We start from the raw sequence: 21,833 nt of genomic DNA, 5'->3' as shown, positions 1-21,833 counted from the left end.
GTGGGGGGGAAGCTACTTCAGTATTGTATAGGGCAGAGGTTTTCAGAGTTACAATAGTAAGTCAGGAAGAAAGATATGGAATGGGCTGCCCCTGATTTCTGAGTTTCTCCGTAAACAAGTAAACATCACTGCAGAAAACGATTGACTTAAACAAGTAGAGTACACATTAGCAACTCACTGAAGCCTAAGAACCTACACAGCAAAGCTCAGAGGCTTCAGCAGAAAATCTGTTTGGGCATTTGGACTAAACCACAGCAGAATTCAAAGTGTCTGCCAGCATCACGGCATCTTCTCTAATCTTACCTGAAACTGCATCAAATCCAGGTTCTGCTATGAAAATATCATGTGCTGGGAAGTCAAATGTATCACTGTTAAAATTTAGATGGCAAGTGATAATGGACTGCGGTTGTAATTCAGCAATGGCTTCAATCTGAGCAGGCAAGCACTCTCCTGAGGGGAAGGAAAAAAAAAAAAAAAAAAAAAAAAAAAAAAAGAATTACAAGGCTCCCCGGTAAAACAAAACCATGGCTTAAGATATCAAGTTATTCTACTACCTTCCAAAATAGTTTCACAAGGTTATGATAATCTTGAAATAGCTGGGAATAACAGATAGCAGGCTTATCTCAAATCTAATGCCAAAGAGACAATAAAAGATTTTTTTTTTTTTTTACAGGAATAATTTATTTACAGAAAAGAATTAACTAGAAAGAATTGTCAGCTCAGATATGTCTGCTGAATACCCTATATGATCCTGGGAGTCTAGATTTTTATTTTAGTATCTGGCAGGAAATTTTTTAGTCGGCTAATAATTTATATAAGGTACAATAAAATATTATTTCAATAAATGTTAAGTATTGAGGTAATAACAAAAAGGGACTATGATCAAGCAAAATACAGCTTATTAATTAACAGACACAAGATGATGTTTTATCTCTGTATTACGTCTTTCTAATTGATGAAAGTTTCTGAAAAAAAATTAAGGATGGCAACCACTTCAATATTTTTTCTTACTGAGCATGCTTAACTTACTGAGAAGGCAAGTGCAATTAAGTATAGAAACAAGCATTTAGCTGATTGCCTGTTAACTGTTTTTTGATATGACCACAACCAACACTTCAGTTATCTAGGACTGAATAGGCATTAGGGGATCATGGAGACCTTGCTACACTGGCTACAAAGACCATTCAAAGAAGCACCTATTGTGAATATACAAACATATTAAGCAATAAATATATAACATAAACAATTTTTTCATCATACCTTTCAAATTTTTATTTCCTTCTCCAATCAGAACTATTACTTTTGAGGCTGCAACTCCTTCTAAGCTGGTTTTCACTCCACTCACATGCATTGCTGTAGTCCTCTGAGGTATATTAACGCTTATCTAAATAAAGGATGAAGTACAGTTACCAAAATCTGCATAAAATTTACAAAAACTGAGGCCAAGCCAAATTGAATTGACTGGCATGTATGTATCTTTACATGTATAAAAGATAAGACCCCCAAGAGTTTGTGTCCTACAGTGAAACTCCATTCATAAAAGCAGCCTTACTCAGAAATTACTTAGCACCTGGGAACACCTTAGCCAAGCAACCAAATGTACAATGTAGGAATCATATGGGCTAAAGGCACAAACCATTAGCCTCAACTATACTCTTTAACACAAGTAATTTTTTTAAAAAAATGACATGTTTGGACACATATTGTACACTTTCCAACCATTAGGCAGGAACATGCTTATTTATACATTTAAATAGTTTCTTCTTTAAAAAGGAGTGCTTATATTTATCTTTCTGTGCTTATACTTACATTTGTATATTTATCTATATTTAATGTAAATAAATAAACTATTTAAATATATGTACACTTGGATCTAAATATTTCTAACTAAAAATCTCATAGAATATACTTTTGTTGAAGCAAACAAACTTTAGCAGTGCTGGTAGGATTTAGCAGTGCCTCACCTCTCTGTATGTTTTAAGTAACCCAGGAATTTCATAATAGACCGTGGCAACACCAGAATCCCTTGCCACAGCTACACCAGTCTTGGAGTCAACTTGAAGGACACTACTTAATGAGGAGCTCCATATGCCTGGCAGGCCTGTAAAGATACGTCATTTGTACATTGAGCAACAAATTCATTTAGCTGAGGCAGTTCATTTTGCACACTGGTATCTTTTTTTATTTGCCCATTGAATGGGCAGCAGGGTTTTACTTCTGTCATGCACGCACACCAACTGGCTTGCAGTTACTCTGACAAAAACACATTAATACTACGAGTTAAAAACAGGGAGCGAAGTCAGACCATCCTGATCATTTCTTTGCACCATTCCCACAAAAACAACCACCACCAAACAAAAACCAGCCCTCTCAAGCGAAGAGAATGGGAATGTCTGAGGTCTGATGCTCGTGAAATCCATACAAGCAACATATTGCATGGTACAATTAAAATTAGAGGAGTTGATCAAACCTATTTTTATCATTAACAAGAACAGTGACATTTGATGCTGAACAAACATCATAAATTATGCATTTAGTTTTCCTGAGAATGAGAAAGGCAGGCTGATGTCAAATTATATGGCTGCATAAACAGTCACTGAAGTGCTGCTTACCTTCATGGTTTATCAGTGAAGTACTCAGGCAGAGGACATCACCTACCACCACATCTATGAGTTCAGGAAAAATGGCATGTTGCACAGGAAGGGGGACATAGTCTGCAATTCCACCGTGTTCGGCATCCCAAACTTTAAGCAAGGTCAAGCCTACATTCACAGTCCGGATAACAAATGTGTTGTTGGTGGGTCCTTTCCCAATTTGTACAAAGTCATCTCTGCAGATAAAAAGATAGGCTTTTGTAGTAAGTCAAGTTTGCTAATGTCTCCCTTTCTACAATAAATAGTAGGTACAAACTCTGGCTACAGATGTTTGGCTTCTTGTTTTCTGTGATGGCTATTTTCTAATGAAGAATGATAAAATGGGAAAAACGAAAATGATTCAGGTGTTACTGAGCCACATTTTAGTTTTTACATGGTTATGCTGAAAAAATACTGAGGTCATAATTATGTATGAGAATTATTTCCTAATTTTAAGAAATGTAGAATTTTAAAAATTAGATAATTGGTTTCTTTTTTCTTCTTCTCTGGTAGCTAAGAATAAATTAAAACAACATGCAGCTTTCCAGACCTAACTTTACAAAGCTAAATCACATTTGATTACAAGTTCTGGTAGTTACCAAAATTTAGCATTCCCAGGTGCACTAACACAAAGAGTAGTTATGCGTACCCAGCACAGAGGCTGCCATCCTACCACAACCCCACAAAGACAGCAAAGTCTTGACAGTAGTAGGGCTGGGTAGGTAGAGCTGGCAGTGGAGTGCTGCACCTGAGGTTAATGAGCAGTGCTTCTGTGTCTGAGGCTAATTATCACCCCTATGCAGATGCAGCTATGCCACGTCTAGCTTGGAAGCTAGGGTAGCGTTATCTCAAGGACCTCTGTATGCTACAGCAATTTCTGTAGATCGTTTAAGTAGGAGAAAGATAGAAAATCTTGCATTTAACCTCCTTCCCTCCCTCTGTCCCTCCCTCCCCCCATTTTAATCATTATGAGTAAGTTGTAACTGTAAAGTACTCTGCAGAAAACACACTATGCTAAAGTAATGGAATTAATGATTGTTTACCAATGACCAAAGAGGGTTGTTTTGTAATATTTATTATTCTTTGAACCAGAGAGCAAAAGTCCTTTTGAGGTTTGGCTCTGCTGTACAAAGGCTATACATGCACATCTGAAGAGACAGCCTCTGATCGTGAAAGTTCACCATCTTACATAAGATGTAAGTGAGTCAGTGTAACAAAGCACTAGCAGAAAAGGAGAGGCAAGACGAGGCAAATGTTAATAAGATCAATTGTTTATATAGGCCACTGATGTACGCAATCAGATGATTCAGAGTCACGTAAAGCAGAAACGTACCCCAGCAGGCCCCACTAGGGATCATGCTTATCTGAGCAACTTCCCATTTGCTAGAGGATATTGATTACTAACTGGAACTCTTTTTTCTGCCACAGTGCCTCTGACAGACTCCGAGAAAATCCTCTCCTTTTTAATCCCAGTCCAAGTTACATCTTCAACTGATATCTTTGGGGCAGTGTTTGTTCCTTGCTGTAACTGGCCTACGTGTACTTGGCCTTTTTGGTCTCCATACTTAACAGCCGTGATAGATACCTACCTGTTTGTTGCAAAGCTAAGCACAGAATTATGTGAATGGAAAGCATCTCCAGAGTTATCATGAAAATGTACTGTAAACGTCAGTGTCACACCCAGAGGTAGAGCCAGTAATGCCTCTTTGTTTTGCGTGTGCAGAATAGGACTCATGGAGATCCTGAGGTAGGAGATGGGGTACACCTGTAAAACATCAGGAGTGAAAAATTCAACATAGCCTTTTTTGTTGCTTCTATAACAGTCATCTAAAAAGGGGTCTTAATATGCAAATATACAAAGCTTCCTTGACAAATCACTTTCTGTATGTTCAGCTATATAACAGTACAGAGACATGGAGTTTTTATGATCCGTATAATAATCCGTATTTTACAGAATCACAGAACAGCTGTGGTTGAAAGGGGCCTCTGGATGTTGCCCAGGCCAGCCACCCTGCTCAGGCTGGGCTACCTACAACCAGACGCCCAGAACCATGTGCAGCCAGGTTTTGAGCATCTCCAAGACAGACTCGACAATCTCTCTGGGCAGCCTGTACCATTGCTCAGCAGCCCTCTCAGTGCTTTGCTACCTTCACACAGAATTTCACATTTCAGTTTGTGTGCATTCCCTCTTGCCCCGACACTGCCCACCAGAGAAGAATCTAGCTCTGTCTTCTTTCCACCCTCACACCAGATATTTCTTCATATTTTTCTCTTAGAGCACTGGGAATTGAAGCAATGTAGAAACCCACATCACACGCCTCAGAAGCTACATTCTTGTCATATAAGGTAGAACTGGTAAGCCTTCCTGGAAGGAAGTTTTCACTTCCTGGAAGTTTTTCCTAGACTTCCTTCCCAGTAATTCCTGAAGTGAAATATGCAATTTATTCCCCACTTTACCAGATCAGGAGTAACTTGCAGTGACTGTGAGTGTAAGCGGGTGAAATGGTTGCTGTTTCCCTAGCTCCCCTACACTAAGTGAGAAAGGTTAGATGATACAGGCAGCTTCTAACAGCCTTGGCTCTGGGAGAAGGTTTGCTCAATGAAGGAAACATGAACAGTAGCTGCAAAGGTGTTCCCTGGTAATCCCTGCAAAATAACATTGCAGAGACTACAAACTGCTGCCCCTCAAACAGGCCTGCGTTGGTCTAACAACAGTCTAACAACAGGGCTTCATGGTGGCAAAGAACACCACCCACTCACCACCTTCCCTCCTGAAGTTCTGTGCTACTATGTTTTTTCTGACCTGGGCACACTTGCCTTGACCCTGCTGGTTGTATGATGCTACAGCCAGGCCATCCTCTGAGGCTTGGGCTGATAGAAGGTAAGTGCAAGAGACAAAAGCACTCAGGTCTGGCACCTGACAACTCTTAGCGGTCAGCAAGGCTACATTTCACTGCCTTACTGCCCCTCCTCAACTAAGAGGGAAGTTATGAAATTCTGCTCCAAATTCTTTAGAGAAATCTGCCAGACTGTCCACATGTCCACACCCCCAAAGTTTTCTATTATCACTTCTCTAAAGGAAGTTTGACTGAAGATAAAGATTTCACAACTTAAAAAGAATAAAATAAAATAAAAATTACTGTTCTTGCTTAACTTACCTAAGTTAACTAACAAAATTACCCAATAAAAGAGAAATCTGCTCTTTCTGTTACAACTTTTGAAAAATAAATAATGGAAGGGTAGAGAAAGCAAAAAAACTTCAGACATATATAGAAAACTATTTTAAAAGAAGCCCTCAAGCTTATCTTGTAGGAAATTCCCTTTTTTTCTGACCTAAGAGACTCAGCTGAAATGTAAAACTCTGCAATCTGAAAATGTACATGTCAAAACATAAAAAGGAAAGAACAAATTTGGCCTGAAGCAAATCGCATCTTGGTGCATCTGGAAAAAAAAGAGTAGCTAAAAAACAGTACATGTAACTGGCTACTCCACAAGCTGATACACTGCACAGACATTTTGCCCAACTAGCTGAGGCAACAAGTTAGCAAAAATGACATTTCCTTTAAAGATCTTCAGGCTTGCTTTACTTTAAAATTTCATTTAAAACTGGCCTACATGGACAGCTGCTAAATTTAATATTGAGAAAAATAGTACTTACTGTTAAAGCATCTCAGTTTTTAAAGTATTTGTTATTTTAAGCTATGCTTAGTTTGCTTCCATGCTAAGCTTTGGCATACTGTTATCACTCCTTACTTCCACTGTCCTCCTTGACTTATATAAGATAGTCTTTTCTGAGCGAAGTTGAAGGTCTAAGCATTAAGGGATGCTGCTGCAGCTTGGTTTTTAATTGTGCACAGTTGTAAATAGACAAAACAAGAACTTATGAAAGGAAGGATGGCATGAAGGAGAATACTCTGCCTTACAATGACACAACAAGATTAAAGCTCATCCGCTGTTCCATTGCAAGTTTTTGCATGTGACCTTCAGCAAAACCACTCAAGTTCTCTCTGTCCTTCATGCATAAACAGAAGACAAAAGTATGCTCTGAACTCATGGGGTTATTGTGAAGTTAAAAATGTTATTTCCATAGAAGTAGAATAGTTTTATTAACTACAGGAAAATAAATCTGTGGTATGAGATTCTGAACAGAGACAGTTCTTCCTACAAAGCTTTCACAGACTTAAAACCAGTGCACTGACTCCACAATTCCGTGATATTGTAACTGTGTACGGAAAGAATGCACAAAGGGAGAATTTAACTTCAGTACCACTATATGCTGACTAAATGTCATTTGAGCCAACTCCAAAGTCATTAGATGTCTTTCACTAGCTAGATCCAGCAGTGAAGGGAGGAAACAAGGTCATCTATAACAGAGCTGTACGAATTTACTTGCTACCACCTCGCAGCAGGAGTGGCATTAGTGAAACTAAGCCACAATCTCTTTTTTCATTCTCTTCCCAGGAGACAAAACTGAATGTTATGGTAAAAAAAAAAAAAAAAAAAAAAAAAAAAAAAAAAAAAAGAGAGAGAGAGAGAGAGAAAGAAAAAACACAATCAAGCCATTTCACAGTGATTACAATAATTAAACCTACAAATAATTTAAAGTCAGTACTTGAATTAAATATGTTTCTCTTTTATCTGGGACATACTGGAAACATGCTGACAGAGTAAAAAAGGATTAGAAGAGGTGGAGCAGTGGGTATCTCAAAGCTCATGTTGCCAGATGAAGAAAGTTCTTGGGACAAGGACTTCTGAACAGAAATGAAGTGCCCTAAGCATCCAATAAGATGTATTATACTTCATATAACAGCATTTAGTTTAACAGATGATATTTGGGGAAAGAAAGAAATTTTGTTGGCCTGAAACCAAACTGTCAAGTTTTGCTACATATTTGTATTTCCTTAAAGAATCCCTATTTCAGTGTAGTTTAGGCACACAGCATCCTTGGACGTGCTCCTTGCCAGCTCACCAAACACAGGGAGCTTATTGCTTCTGCTATGTCTTCTCATGCAGAGGCTCTCATTATGTAAAAGCTAAATGGTTAGGAAACAGCATAGAAAATTAAATCTGGGGGCTCTACAGTTACTACTGGTATCTAGAAAATCTAGGTATCATACACAACATCTCTAGTAAGGTATTTATGTTCATTACTGCAGATGACATTTACTTTTTTCACTTATTGCATGCTTATAACAGTAATATATTTTTTCACTTATTGCATGCTTATAACAGTAATATATTTTTTATTATTTATTTGAACTTCTGTAGAATGTTTAGGATTTTTTTTAAAGGTATGTGCACCCAAAGACTTTTTGTAAGATGTACCATATTTAAGAATTTGGTGGGATTTAATCTGTATCTAGCTTGTACACTGAACTTTTTTTTCAAAGCCCAAAGCTATTAATTCCTATACATTTTTCAGAAAGGAAATTCATAACATGCATTTAACTGACTCTGATGCAGTAATAAAAATATCCTACTAACAGAAAACTACGTCAGTTATAACTCCGACTAAAGAGAAAGAGAAAAATGTTACCTTAACAGCAGCTACAATGGTCTGGTTAATCCCAAATGATTCTTGTGAAATTACTTCAATTGTTGATAACCCTATCAAAGACCCAGAATTAAGGACACCTCTTTCATCAATTTTTACAACAGGAACTTTATCTGGTCCATCCAGGACACGGTAACTCAGGGAAGCCACTCGGTCCCTTAAGGAAAAAAACAAACAAATAAAGCCACACACACACAAAAAAAAAAAAAAAAAAAAAAAAAAAAAAAAAAACAGGGAACTCATGTAAATAAGTAAAACCATATTTATACCAATATATTATACAAATCTAAGACAGAATCATAGAACAGCCCTAACCTGGTATGCTTTTTTTCTAAATCTTTGCAATATAAACTGAGAAGAATGTGTTCTAATCTAAAAAAGAAAAGATCCAGTTCTGTTGCAAGCTTACTTAGACAAAGTCTCATCTGGGTTTATGCATTTACTAAAACCTAGTTGTTGCCCATTGCCAATCAGTGTTATCATTTCTTGATGTAAACTTGATTCCAAACAATAATGGGAAAGGCTACTACTACATGCAGCTTCTGTAGTCATTTTCTGTAAATGATATTTAGAGGCAGATACTCTGCCAGGGTCAATGCTGGTATTAAAGACAAAGTCAGGGACATGATTAAGTGGATCTCATCAGTTTCCAGGAAATGGTTTTGTAGACAAGGTTAAATTTTGGAGTAACTCTCACCATGGTATTTGCATATTAATCAAGTGAGCAAATACATAAACTCATTAGTTGGCATTCTGAGACATTAGCTGCTTTTAAAGTATCACTTACCACAACTTCCGAAACACTATAACTGTTTTTCTTTTCCTCCTAAGCTTCTCCATCCAGATAGAAATAGCCTACTTTATTCTAAGAAGCCTCCTATTCAAGCTGTATTTTAGCAGCTCTTTTTCTGGCAACAGTGCAATTTTTTTGGTGGTAAAGTTCAGACATAGGGGCTGCAATAGTAGATAGTGAAGATATTGGGAAAAAAAGTTTACAAATTGCTATATAGCAAATTAATCACTAAATAATCAGAATAAACTGCTTAGAAGAGCAACCAAATATCAAGCCCAAAACAAGCCTGCAAACAGGCTATAAAAATGTTATCTCATTTGGGAAGGACATTTTAATCTCAAAATCTAGCCATAGCCTCTGTGTGAGACATGCAGAGAACTATTTTCTATAGAGCTTTCATTGCCTATAAAAACTCTCGTGGAAGCATGCAACTGCTTTAACTGGCTCTACATCTTTCAAAAATAAGGATCTAAAAGTTCCAAATATCAAATAAATTATCAAGCTATTATCTAACCAACACAAGATTTGAAAGAAACCAAGAGTAGAGATAAGATACAGTTTTGATAAACTGTTGACACAAATCAGAGTATGAAAAAACAGTCTCTAACCTGTTCGTCTGAAGTTTAATAAAGGAATTTGGTGACATTAAGATCTGTTCTGTTTCCACTTCTGGAGTGACTAGATGAAGTTTTTCATATACCTGGAAAATAAAAGGCACTTTAGCCTACTGCTGTGCACAGCAAGCCATTTATTTTATCTTCAAAACAAAACAAAAAAAACATAATCTTATATATAACATTTTATGTTATTTAAGTTAAACGCCAGAAAATTAAACATGAATATTTGAAAATGTGATACACACTATCTTTTAAAAATTATTCTGAAGAGCATTTATTTCTATGGCTATATTGACACTACCAAGCAGTTTGAACAGAGAAGCAGATTTGTCAAGTGAAGCAGTGTTGGAGACCCCACGTTGTCCCAGATTATTTTAGACAACCCCTAGTGTGATCCTATGGATGGAACATCCACAGAGGTGCATTCCTCAAACACATCTTCCAGTTTTTGTTCCACATAAAGCAATCCAGTTCACATACTTTGAAACTGTTCTTCAAAGCATGGTAAGTGGAAACAATGTGAGATTTATTTCAAAAGTTAATTCCTGATCCAAGCTGACACACTTGCATAGACATACAAGATAACCACTAGATACAAGAAGTATTCAAAACTTCAGAAGTACCTCCATGCAAGGAGATATTACAGAACCAAGGTTTTCATACAACTCTAACATTGCTTACCTGCAAAAAGTAAAAGTCACCTCAATTTCAGGTGGTCTACACCAAACCTAAACTCCTGAATTCAGGCATTACACCAGTGCGTAGCTATTCAGTGCAAAAACCTGCCAACAGATGGAACTTGCAGGTTTCCAAATACAGGAACGTTATACAACAGTAAGGGCTCAAAGATGAGCCAAGGTCAGAACAACATTTTTGCATTTAAAATTCCCGACTTCAAATACGGGCTTAAATTTAGCTCTGAAATATTAGAAAATTACACAACATCATCATACCTGAATTTGGATTTCATCAGACAGTTCTCTTGCCATGTTGTAAAACTGGTTAGCTGCAGGATCAAGGACCTTCACAACAACTTTCAGGCCTGTTCTTCCCTTTACTCTGCCATAAACATCCATTGCAAAGTTGTATTTCGCAGGAAGCTGAAAAGAAGCCTTGAACAGAAGAAAGCAATCAAAGTTTTACTCATGGAAAGTTGATACTGATATAGTATAGGAATAGCCACACCCAACACTGACAATGGCTCTTTGATTTTGAGCAAGTGGAAGCAACAATATTTTCTTAATTCCCATTACATGGCAGTTTCCTTTTCCCAAGATACGCATACATACAAGCATGCACACACACACGTGTTACCTCGTTGTGTCTTGTCTTTATGTCCAGAGTATCCCTCTTTGTGACAGACCAGTGGAATGTTAACCCCGGCACTGCATTGCCAAACGAAAAAGGTGTCTGACTACTGGTGATGCCCATTACATAAACTGGCATCTAGAAAGAGAGAAACCACTGTCTTAGGTAATTCAAGGATGATAACTAAACCTGCACACAGCAAACAAACTTAAAATTAATTGATCAAGAGATGCTACTTATGAAGGAAACAGTTTGGCTGCTGTATACATTGCAAGTATGCACCACGCAGAAGACTTCAAAAAACAAACAAACAAACAAACAACAAACCACACCATCTTGTGAGAAAGTACATTTTGATCCTCTCTCATTTGCTACATGCTCTACAAAAAATAACAAGTACCAGTTTTCCAACATAAAAGATTAATTAATTAATTTGTTCCATTTGTAGTATCAAATCACTTTATCTTAGTTATATGCTCATGCTTTCTACATCTTTGCCTAGATGCTCTCTCTGATTAACTGTTTGCTCAGGACAATTACCTTCTTCCATATCCCCAAATTAAGACAACATAGCATATAAACACAAAACAGGGATTTACTTTTTTTTTTTTTTTTTTTTAAATCACCAAAATGACCTAAAATCTCTGGCTATTTTTGGATAAGTAACTTCTAGGAGAAATACAGAGTCTGAGTACAACTTATTAAAAACAATTTGAACAGTATTTGTGCAATATGTCAGCAGATATACTGCAGATTTTTAATATACAAAGGAAGAAAGCCTCCACTACAATTAGAATGAAGATGAAAGAAGCCTTCTTCAGATTAACTGATTAAATAATGCTTCTTCAGCAGGGCCTGGATTTCTGAAAATCAGTCATGTGTACAAGGTAAGCTTGTCCCATTTTATTTTTTTTAACACATTCAGCTCTGGAGCTTTGCCATTGAAAGCACATAAATTCCTGCATCAGCAGTGGTAACCCTCAGAACAGGAGGCCACTCAGGGCTGGGGTGGTATTATCAAATTTTCTAGTAGGAGTGATCACAATGTGCAGGTCAAAAATTTAAGGCAATAAAAGCTAATCATAAATCAACTGACCTGTGTACCAGTTTTCATTCGTGTAATTGGTGCGTGAATTCTAACAGCTGTCAGCTGTACAACTTCAACTTCCACTTTGTCCTAAAAATGAAGAAGGTCAGGCATTATAAACATTTGTTGTGAACTGTATTTCACTTTTGGGATCCATTCACTATTTTGACAATAGAGATTAGATAATGACATGTGATTTGCACGTGACTTACTACAGAAAAATACAGATGGATATAAGTCAATATTAGACTAAGAGATTACAAAAGAACTACCTTTTTGGTAAATTGACGGGCATTTAAAGATGCCATCTAAATTAAAACACACGCATACTCTGCTCATGGTTACTGACATGATGAATGATGGAGCTGAGAAATGACAGAAAGCAAGGGACTAGATCATAGGATTTGCTGGGAGACAGATGAATAATCCCAAAAGTTAACAAACAACAACAAACACATTGAAATAATTTAGAAGGAAATAAAAACAGTAAACACCCAAGGTGATAATCAAAAATAAAAGGATGATATATGTCTCTGATGTCTTCTCTTCACAATATCCTTATATTCCTGACAGATTTTTATTTCTGTTGTAGATCGAGGAGGAAATGTCCCTCCACGATCTGGCCGTCACTGGGCAGTAGAACCTTTAAGTTTATTCTGCTTCCTGACAAACATCAGGGCAGGATGCTGCTCCCTCATTACAGAGTGGATGTCTGTGTACAGGTATATATATAGTCAGACACTTTTTTTTTTTTTCTTTAAGTTACTTAAGTTTCTTCTTGAACTGTAGTGACATCTTTCAAGCAGCAGAACTCTGTAGTATGCAGCAGCCTTCCTCCCTTGACATCAAATGAAGAGCCATAAGCTCTGGCACAGCACATGCTGCTCTTAGCATCATGCAAGTCCCAGGAACCTGTGCTCCCTGTAGGCCTGCTCAACAGCTTCCACACACTCTGCTAGTAGCAAGTTATATGGACACAGACTTCAGTGGAATTCAGAGATTCATTGCTTGAACTCCACAGACTGGTTTAAACCACAGCACAAGACCATGTTATTCTCCATGGCCTGCCTATGGCTTAAGAGACAACAGATTGCTTAGGCAAGTTACCTTCTGACATCTACTGACATAAGATGCTGCTAAACTGTATTTTTCTTCCTTGTGTTGCCTTAACCTTCTGCTGTTTTAGAAAGGCTTCTTTACACAGGCTTTTCTAGATTAAAAAATCAAGTTGAAAGATATCAAACAGACTGTTCGTAAAGTCTCCTTGGATTATCAGTAGAGCTTAGTGTTAAGATACAGCAAGATTTAGCACTTAGCTATCTACTGAAGTTATCTCCTTTGTCAGCAAACGCGTGAGCTCACAGAGAGGAAAAACCTCTGCTTTCTTTAAGGAGATTAAAAAAAAAAAACAAAATAGTCAAGTACACAAGATGGCAATATTAATGCAAAAAGACTATTTGATCCAAATTCATGAGTTGTTAGAGACTGTCAGCCCCAAACAGTAGCATAATACATCACCTGGGACACCACAACAACCTTCCCTGTCTCTGCATCAACAGCTTGCACCACTCCTGTTACTGTCCCATTCCCAACTGCCACTCCTCTGATGAGTCCAGCGCTGTTGACTGATGCAATCTTTTCCTCGCTGATGGAGAAAATGATGTTGGATTGAGGTTGAGGGCCTCCTTCTGAAGTTATCTGTAATTAATAACACGCAGAACAACTGAATTTGTTCATCAGGTATCTGTTCTTGTTAATGTCACAGTGTACACCTTTCCCTGCTCAGCACCATAATGTAATCAGTAAGAAAAAGCTGTCTGAGCCTTTCCAGACAGTCTCAGAACTTATTTTGCCTGCATGCTGGTCCATCCATGATGCTGGACTGGGAAGTACATTAAACTAGCACAGAAACATACTGTGTGCTTTGTACACTATGACAGTTGGTGCTAGGTCTAGGCCAGATAGTTCAAGAAAAAAATAATTACCTCACTTCCTCTTTACCACACATGGTACAACTCTGCGTTCCTGTTTGTATAACTAGTTCACCATGCTTAACTTCATGCAGGTGGCAGATTTATTAATGCTATCCTGGTATTTTACACTGGAAAAGCTTATGCTCCCTTTAATGCCAACAAACACAAAACCCTTTGATCCAGCAATACAGTCATACGCAAGGTGGTTTAAGAATGAAACTGCTCTCTTGGTGGAAAGAACATTCAGTAAGAACAGAGCTAACATGGAAAATTTACTCCTAAAAGTAAGTTGTACACATTTATTTTAAAAGAGAAATTACAAAACAAAGAAAATATGTTAGAAAATGCCTTACCTGGATCATGGCCCCTATAATCAGGGTCACTTTCCTTGGCAGTAGTCTAAATGGGGGAAAGACCTAAAAATGGAAATATGAATACATGTCTTCATGCCATTTTAATCAGACAAATTATGTCAAGATATATTACGTACAAGTGTAAAACTGGGGCTTTATTTGCGTAATTACAGTAAATTGAGCATGCAGAAACTAAACTCATCGTTTGCAGTTGAAAAACACTGAAATCTGAAACAGACTAACATTTGGGTAAATTCTGAGCAGAAAAAGTAAACAGATTATTCTGGCAGATTATAAATTAACAAAAGTATACTATTCCTGTGCTATCATAACAGATTTTGTTTACACACATATTTAATCTGAAATGATTTACTTCAATCTGTTGTGGAGCTGAATTGATTCTTTGTCCTCTTCTGTCCGTAACAGTTGCCATAAGACTAGTCTGACCTAAGGCCACCCCATGCACTAAAAATGCTGCAGTATGGTCATCGAGAGCTTCAGCAAGTGGGCTGTAGTGAGGAAATACAGTAAAATATGTAAGTTCATTGAATAAAGTACATGAATAACAACTGCAATGGACTTATTTAGTATATATCAGTTTCATCATAAGAACTATTAAGTAACTACGTAAATACCACAACTCAACATGAAACACAATGAAATGGCTCTTTGTAGCCTGTATTTCATTTTTAAATGAAATAGAAACAAGAGTGCTAGCTGGTGCAGGCCACAACTCTGCCAGGGAATCCAGTAACAATTTCACAGGTACAGGCAATTGTGGGACAGGCCTCAAGTACACACCTTAACACGAATTAATGGAGTGGGATAGATACAGCCAGAGAGTACTGCATGATGCATGCACAAACGAGCACATACTTCTCCATACAAAGACGAATGCTTTTATTATTCATTGTTTCAACAATAAAAATCAGTCCAAAAAGTTTTTTACCTCTGATTTTAATCATTGTGTTTAGAGCTTGGAAAATAGGAAGCTTCTAGACAATACAAGGATTTAACCTACCTGCTTATAAAAAGCAGCCAATGAGCTTGATAGCATGTCTCCACAAATACATTTTTTCACCTCATGTTATTTGCAAAGTCATGCCTTCCGAGATGCTGATGGCCCCATGAAATGTTACAGCACATGGGAAGTTTCATAAATCAGCCAACGAGACTTAGAGGGTTAAGTTAAGCAATTTTTTGAGGACATTTAACAGGTAATCAAAACTTTGAAGCTCTACTTTAGAAACGCAACTTTTGAAGTAAATGCATTATCAAAAGACCATTCATTGTATACCACTGTGCCCCCAAGCAAATATCTTTATTCATTTTTCTTATTCTGCCTATAAACATTTGCAGATTAATAAAAAAACAAATCCGTGAACTTACACAAGTGAAACAATTTGAGATGCCGCCCTTAGTTTTAGATCCATGACAGTAAAGTATTTAGCCAGAAAAGGTTTCTTAGAGTCATCCAAAACTCTGACATAAGCCTTAACTGTTTTTCCAATCTCCACCTGAAATACAGTCAAATCCAGTCATTTTTCAACTATTTTAAAAATAATTCTTATTTATTGACATACATGTTTTATTTTATATTACACTTTTTGTAGAATATTAGAGATAAGGCCCAAAGCATAGATTAGCACTGCTTTTAAAGAATAATCCCTGCCAGCTACAGTTAGTATCAAATTAAATAAATGAATTCAGGCCTTTCAGCTGGTAAGCTGAAATTAAAACATCTAGGAATATCAACACTTATTTTGTATAAGACTTACTGAAGCTGGTAAGTAAAGTGAGGTGGACATTTTTTGTGTTCATTTTTAAAGCATAACATATGGAAAACGACCTTGGGGCAAAACATGCTCCTAAAAGAATCGCTCTCAAGCACTTCAAACAACAGGAAATGTAAATTAGTGTGTTCATATAAATTATGAATTAACATTGATGTGTAAATACAAAAGTTGAGATTGCTGCTGCACTGAATAGTAGGAGACACTTGATACTCTGAACGATTAAGACCTAACATAAATTTGGGAGGGAGAAACAGGTACAGGGAGGTAAAACTTTCTCTACGGTGATAGAGCTGTAGCAGAGGGCCCTAACCACTACACAGTACCACCCTGTACATGTCTTAGGTGTATGCTTACAATCAGCACAAGGTATCAGGACAATCTGGATCATCTACTAACACTGGTTCAAAGCTACTAACCTTGTCAACAACTCGGACGTACAGTTCCTGTATATCAGATACATGAATTTCAGCTTTAGCTGGTGCAGGGAAAGCCAAACACAAGTCATGAATCATTACAGTCACTGATCCTGGAAGCAGAGGATGCACCTATAACGTCAAAAGAAAATTCTACTATAGCATTTCTTATTTTCATTTGTCTGTCATTCACAGGATAAAATTTGTTTCCCTTCTAGGGCAGAATTAGTCGGATGCAGAAGTCTCCAAGCCTTAGACACAGATAATTCTTCCACTGAAGCAAAATTAAAGCCGTAAAATGCAGTTAAACAGTATCATAGTATTGAGCTAGTGCAAATGGCCCTGGGCAGCAACTGAATTAAAAAATCTTCATCTAGAAGCAAGTGTGACATTTTGTTATTCTCCTTTTGCCATCAGAATAACAATAGACAACAAAAATGTATCAATGAAACTTTTCTTAGAGGACAGAAAAACAAAATTATTAGGAAAAAAAAATAAGGATAGATATTATGCCTGTAAAGCATTAATACTGCTTCCTAGGAGATTCTTTACAGTTATTACTGGTGGAAGATCTTTCCAAGTGGGAGAACAATTGACTAGTCAGGTATTTCTTGGATACATTTTTTTCTTTATTTTTAAACAAAGAACTTACATTACACTCACCAGCATACAGCAAGAACCAAGTGATAAAGAAACAGAGCTTTGCTCACAAGCAAAAGCTCTCACAACTAGGCACCCATCCTAAAGTCCTCTCTCCATACACGTCCTCAAGGTCACACTTCCATCCTTTTGTCTGCATTACCTCTGCAGTTCTCTTGCAGTTTTGCCTGACCTTGCTACACACACTCCAGGGACAATCCTGACTATTCTCTCCACCACAGGGGCCTTCACTTTGGCCAGAGACAGCACAGATGTTTGGTGTCCTACTCTTACATACTCATGGAAAATAATTCTCTGAAACAAAGGGTGACCGACAACCAGGCCTCCCAATTCAAAGGAATTTAATAAAATTCATAGCATTACTTGGCAGCACTACAGGAGTAACCAATAAGAGGAGTTGGAACAGTTGGCATTTTGTTCTTTGAGGGCACCGCTCTTACTTTTGCCTCAAAATTAAAATAAAGTCCTAATAAATATCATCTGTCAGAATGACAGCCATTCCCAAGGAGGGTACTGATGCATACACTGGGGGCATACATTAACATGCATCCAAACAAAATGGAGAAGCAAGTGTGACACACAAATTTTATTTTATATGCTTATAGAGCAGCAAGGACAGCTGATCTGGACCAATAGCTTTGAAAGATTATGTAGGTTGCCAGCGCACTGAAACACAGCAAGGCTATCATATAGCTAGCTTTATTGCTGTGATAAAAGCTAATTGTGTGAGGACATATTTTAGTTCATTTCTTAGCCAAGACTTCCTTCTGCTCTAGAGTACACAACTGCACCACTGTAGTATTTTACTGTAGTTAATTATATTTTCCCCTTAAGAAAAATTGGAGACAGAAAAAAAACAAACACATAATGCATTCTCTCCTTAAGTGTGAAAGGGATTTCTTACATCTCCACTAAAAGAATAAAAATAAAATAGTGTAAATATGACAGAATGAAACCAATATATTACTACAAGTGTCAGATAGGCTTTGTTAGCTTTCTAGAAGATGTGTAATCCTGTTCACAATGCTTGTAACCTTTTTGTTAGGGGTTAGAGGTTGCACACTCTGAAAGTATGAGACTGAATTTAGAACAGTCATCCCATCCAATACCAATCCCTTTCCAATACTTGGAACACACACACGCACACACACACAATAACATTCAGATTGCCAAACAGACATAAAATTATGTTACTTCACTCACCAAAGCAACACCTTGAGTTTCCTCATGACTCACAGTGACAATGTTTGCAACGCTGGTATTAATGAAAAAGTATCCAGAACCTTCTTTGATGAACAGTTCTGCCTGCAAAAACAAAAAAGCACCCCAAATTAAATTGCATCTTGCTCGTACTTTGCTAAAACTGGCATCCTTACCCATGTCATAATTCTTGATATTCTAGAATAATCAGCAAAATAATGCATTACCTGTATGTCAGGGTGATTGTAAATGGAGACATCAGTAGGGCTGACTTTTACATCTTCCACTAGAATCAGCTCAATAGCAGCAGACACAGGTAGAAGAGGTTCATACTAAAAGAAACAATTCCATTTACCAGGTGTGACAGCAAATACTAAACATTAGAAAATGATACAAGTCTCTTTCATATGCAGGAAAGAATTCTTAAAGCAGATGAACAAAGAGCCAGATCTGGAGAAGTTTCCATTAATAGAACATCCAGAAGATCAAGCAATTGTTTCAGCTGCTAGCGTTCTTCTCAGCTGCTAGTGTTCCTCTTCATGTAAGGTCAGATACAGGACATGCTATCATATTCTGCATCTTTGTCCAAGCTAAAGAACAAAGGCCTATTCACTCAAGACTTCACAGGATCAATTAACCACGTCTGACATACAGATAGGATATTAACTCAGAGACCTGCTTTAAGTTCATACAGAACAAGCAAGTGGAAAGAGATTATTTTCTTCTCTTTCAAGATCTTTTTAGGATTCTTCCTAGCAGGCCACCAAAAGAAATTTTTCCTGAAATTTAAGTACATAAACACTGGACCAGATGCAACTCTAATCATTCATTCATAACAACATTAGCTTAAAAAGGGAAAATGGTTTTCAGAGGAAGTTAGTATTATGTGCCCATTTCACCTAATGAGTAGAGTGATTTCCTTGATGTAGAAAGGATGTCATCTTAGCCCTAACGACATAATGACTGTTCCACTTAAACAGGGAACAGTGATCAAGACATCTTAATATACCATCTATTAGATTTTTATTTGTCTGCTAGAAAAAAATAAGTATGGACAGTTTTGAAAGCAGAATATAGCAGACTTCTTCTAATGCATTTGAAAAAAAAAGCGAATCATCTAATTTACACAAGCAACACATAAATCCATGTAACTGTAGCAGAAGTGATGCCTACAACTACACTTTGAGCAGAAAAGCTTTCTCCCAAACACAAAGACTACATGAGAACTTCAGTACCATTATGCATGTATATATCACATACTGAAATAATGTGAACTTCTATCAACTTGATAGGAAGTTTAGAGAATTCACTCTAATGCCTAGATGTGAGAAAGAATATTGAATATTGATGCAATGAAGCAGAGCACATAAAATTACAGAATTATTGAAGAACACCAGGCACCCTGATTACAACTCAATTTTCTCAAGAGAAAAAGATACAGAACCGAGTATCTCAGGTGGCACAGAACCACCTCTCTAATCTAGTAACTTGAAGTAATAGTCAGTCCAAGATTTGGCAGAATTTGACTGACAGAAAACTGGGACATAGGATACTTCACATTATGAATGTCTATTTGTGACCCACTTTGGATTAAAAATACTGTAACCACTAGCGCCGTAATTCACTTTGTCTCAACTCTGTATTTATGGTACATGACTCAGAACTGTACAGAGTCAAGGAACTACTTAAATCTTGCTTACCAAAATTGAAACAGAATTTAGAGAAGCACAATATTTTAAGTTAGTTACTATGCATGTTAGGGTGTTCCGCAGGCTGAAATTTGCCCTTAAATTTAGTTAAAATAAAACATCACCACCACCAACAACAGAAAAGCAGCTACTGTTTACATCTGCCTTCTGTGCTTATCATCACTACTTTACACTGCTGTTCTTCCATGTGTTAAATGTCTACAGATTTAAGTATTGTAAGGAATGGCTATTGACTTCTGTCATTACAACTCATTTATATGGCTAGCACCATATAAATGAGTATCCCCTCCCTTCTACTCCCTGACCAATGGAGATCAAAGAACAAGAACATTAGTCGGAGCACAGATTTTACATACAGTTCATATGACAGTATCAGCCAGCTTTTGCTTTGCTTACCTATAACATCCCTACCCTGTTTTGCAAGTGGAAATAATACATTTGCCTTCCCGTGCAAAAACGGCATTAAACTCATGGTTTGTTTGGTGAAGGATAAGTAGCTGAGCTTCACCAGTTCATTAAAGAAGTCTGGATTGAAAGAAAACTAAATGAAAGATGTAAAGGGAAAAGAATAGGACATATTTGATATGGATAGCAGAAAATAATGATGAAGACAAAAAAAAAAAAAAAAGAGCTATAAACATTAAGAAAATCTAGTGGTATGAATCTTTCTTCAGAACTGGTTATGGAGTTGCCTTATTTTTAGGTTACTATGCACTAGGAAAATAAATATGTAGAAATACTACACATTAAGCATCACAAGGAAATAATTGCACATCCTGCCCTGCCCACCCAACCCCTCGCCTCTCCCCCCAAAATAAAAAAAAAAAACAACAAAAAAAGAGTTCTGAGTACCGGTATTTTTACTTTAGCTGCCTTGAGATGAGATTGTTGGTATCCTGTTGCAGTTGCAGAAATAGCAGTTGTTCCAGACTTGTGATGAACTAAAACAGTTTGTAAGCCTGGAACCAAACAAAAGCAAAATAAATCTGATTATGGGGCAGAAAAAGACAAAGTATAAACTGTTCACCTCTTCCATTTTCATTCTAAGACGACAATGATTTTCCTCACTAAAAATGGGCTTTTTGTTTATTTTTGTTTAATAATGCAGGCTTTAAATGCAAGCTTAGGACAAGCTGAAATATGACTGCAGATTACATTACTTTCTTAATCAAGATCAGACACTACCATATAGATTTAATTCTGGACTCTTCAAATAATGAAATGCTCATTTAAACTAATTTTTACCATGCATTTTCTTTTGACTGCTTCCATCTTCTTTCAGAATCAGTTCCATTGGCATATTAGGCTCAATATTAGCTAAAGACATTTTTGTTGATTCCCAGATAACACTCAGGGAACTGAAGTTATCAAATTTACTTCCCTGTTGGTCATAAGCAGCCAAATCCAATACTGGATTGCGATAATTTGAAACAGGAACCTGAAAAAGAATGAATATTTTGAACTGAAAAGATGCAAGGGGATTTTTAATCATGAAAAAAAAAAAATTATTTTGAGTTCTGTAACACTTATTCATCACGTGAGTCATATTCATTAAAATAAGCCATCAATGCAAAGCCATTAAGTGTACTTCAACTGCAAGGGGTTTTTGCTGTTGGTTTTGCTTAGTTTTAAACCAGTAAATTATGCTAAACCAAAACCAAACTACACTGCTCAGGTATATCATATTTGGAATTCGAATAAATAAAAAATGTTGCTATTAGTCAGAAGATATAGCAC

The 21,833-nt window shown here is 36.9% G+C and overlaps 1 protein-coding gene across 1 annotated transcript in view; it reads right to left on the bottom strand.

Annotated features, from left to right (window-relative positions):
* The window catches only part of NUP210 (nucleoporin 210), a 65,010-nt gene that overhangs the window by 4,978 nt on the left and 38,199 nt on the right, over positions 1-21,833 (bottom strand). Inside the window, exons 17-35 of the mRNA XM_032194186.1 lie at positions 21,342-21,534; positions 20,949-21,055; positions 18,615-18,719; positions 18,391-18,492; positions 16,531-16,659; positions 15,708-15,835; positions 14,692-14,827; positions 14,319-14,381; positions 13,511-13,690; positions 12,002-12,082; positions 10,912-11,043; positions 10,551-10,709; positions 9,589-9,680; positions 8,170-8,344; positions 4,223-4,398; positions 2,613-2,830; positions 1,965-2,101; positions 1,261-1,384; positions 304-450 (exon numbers count right to left, since the gene is read on the bottom strand). Of these exons, the coding sequence (XP_032050077.1) occupies positions 304-450; positions 1,261-1,384; positions 1,965-2,101; positions 2,613-2,830; positions 4,223-4,398; positions 8,170-8,344; positions 9,589-9,680; positions 10,551-10,709; positions 10,912-11,043; positions 12,002-12,082; positions 13,511-13,690; positions 14,319-14,381; positions 14,692-14,827; positions 15,708-15,835; positions 16,531-16,659; positions 18,391-18,492; positions 18,615-18,719; positions 20,949-21,055; positions 21,342-21,534 (2,584 nt within the window). The remainder of the gene's footprint in view (positions 1-303; positions 451-1,260; positions 1,385-1,964; positions 2,102-2,612; positions 2,831-4,222; positions 4,399-8,169; positions 8,345-9,588; positions 9,681-10,550; positions 10,710-10,911; positions 11,044-12,001; positions 12,083-13,510; positions 13,691-14,318; positions 14,382-14,691; positions 14,828-15,707; positions 15,836-16,530; positions 16,660-18,390; positions 18,493-18,614; positions 18,720-20,948; positions 21,056-21,341; positions 21,535-21,833) is intronic.

This window comes from Aythya fuligula, chromosome 10 (genome assembly GCF_009819795.1).
Source record: "Aythya fuligula isolate bAytFul2 chromosome 10, bAytFul2.pri, whole genome shotgun sequence".
Classification (NCBI taxonomy): domain Eukaryota; kingdom Metazoa; phylum Chordata; class Aves; order Anseriformes; family Anatidae; genus Aythya; species Aythya fuligula.
This window is presented reverse-complemented; position numbering and strand designations above follow the sequence as displayed.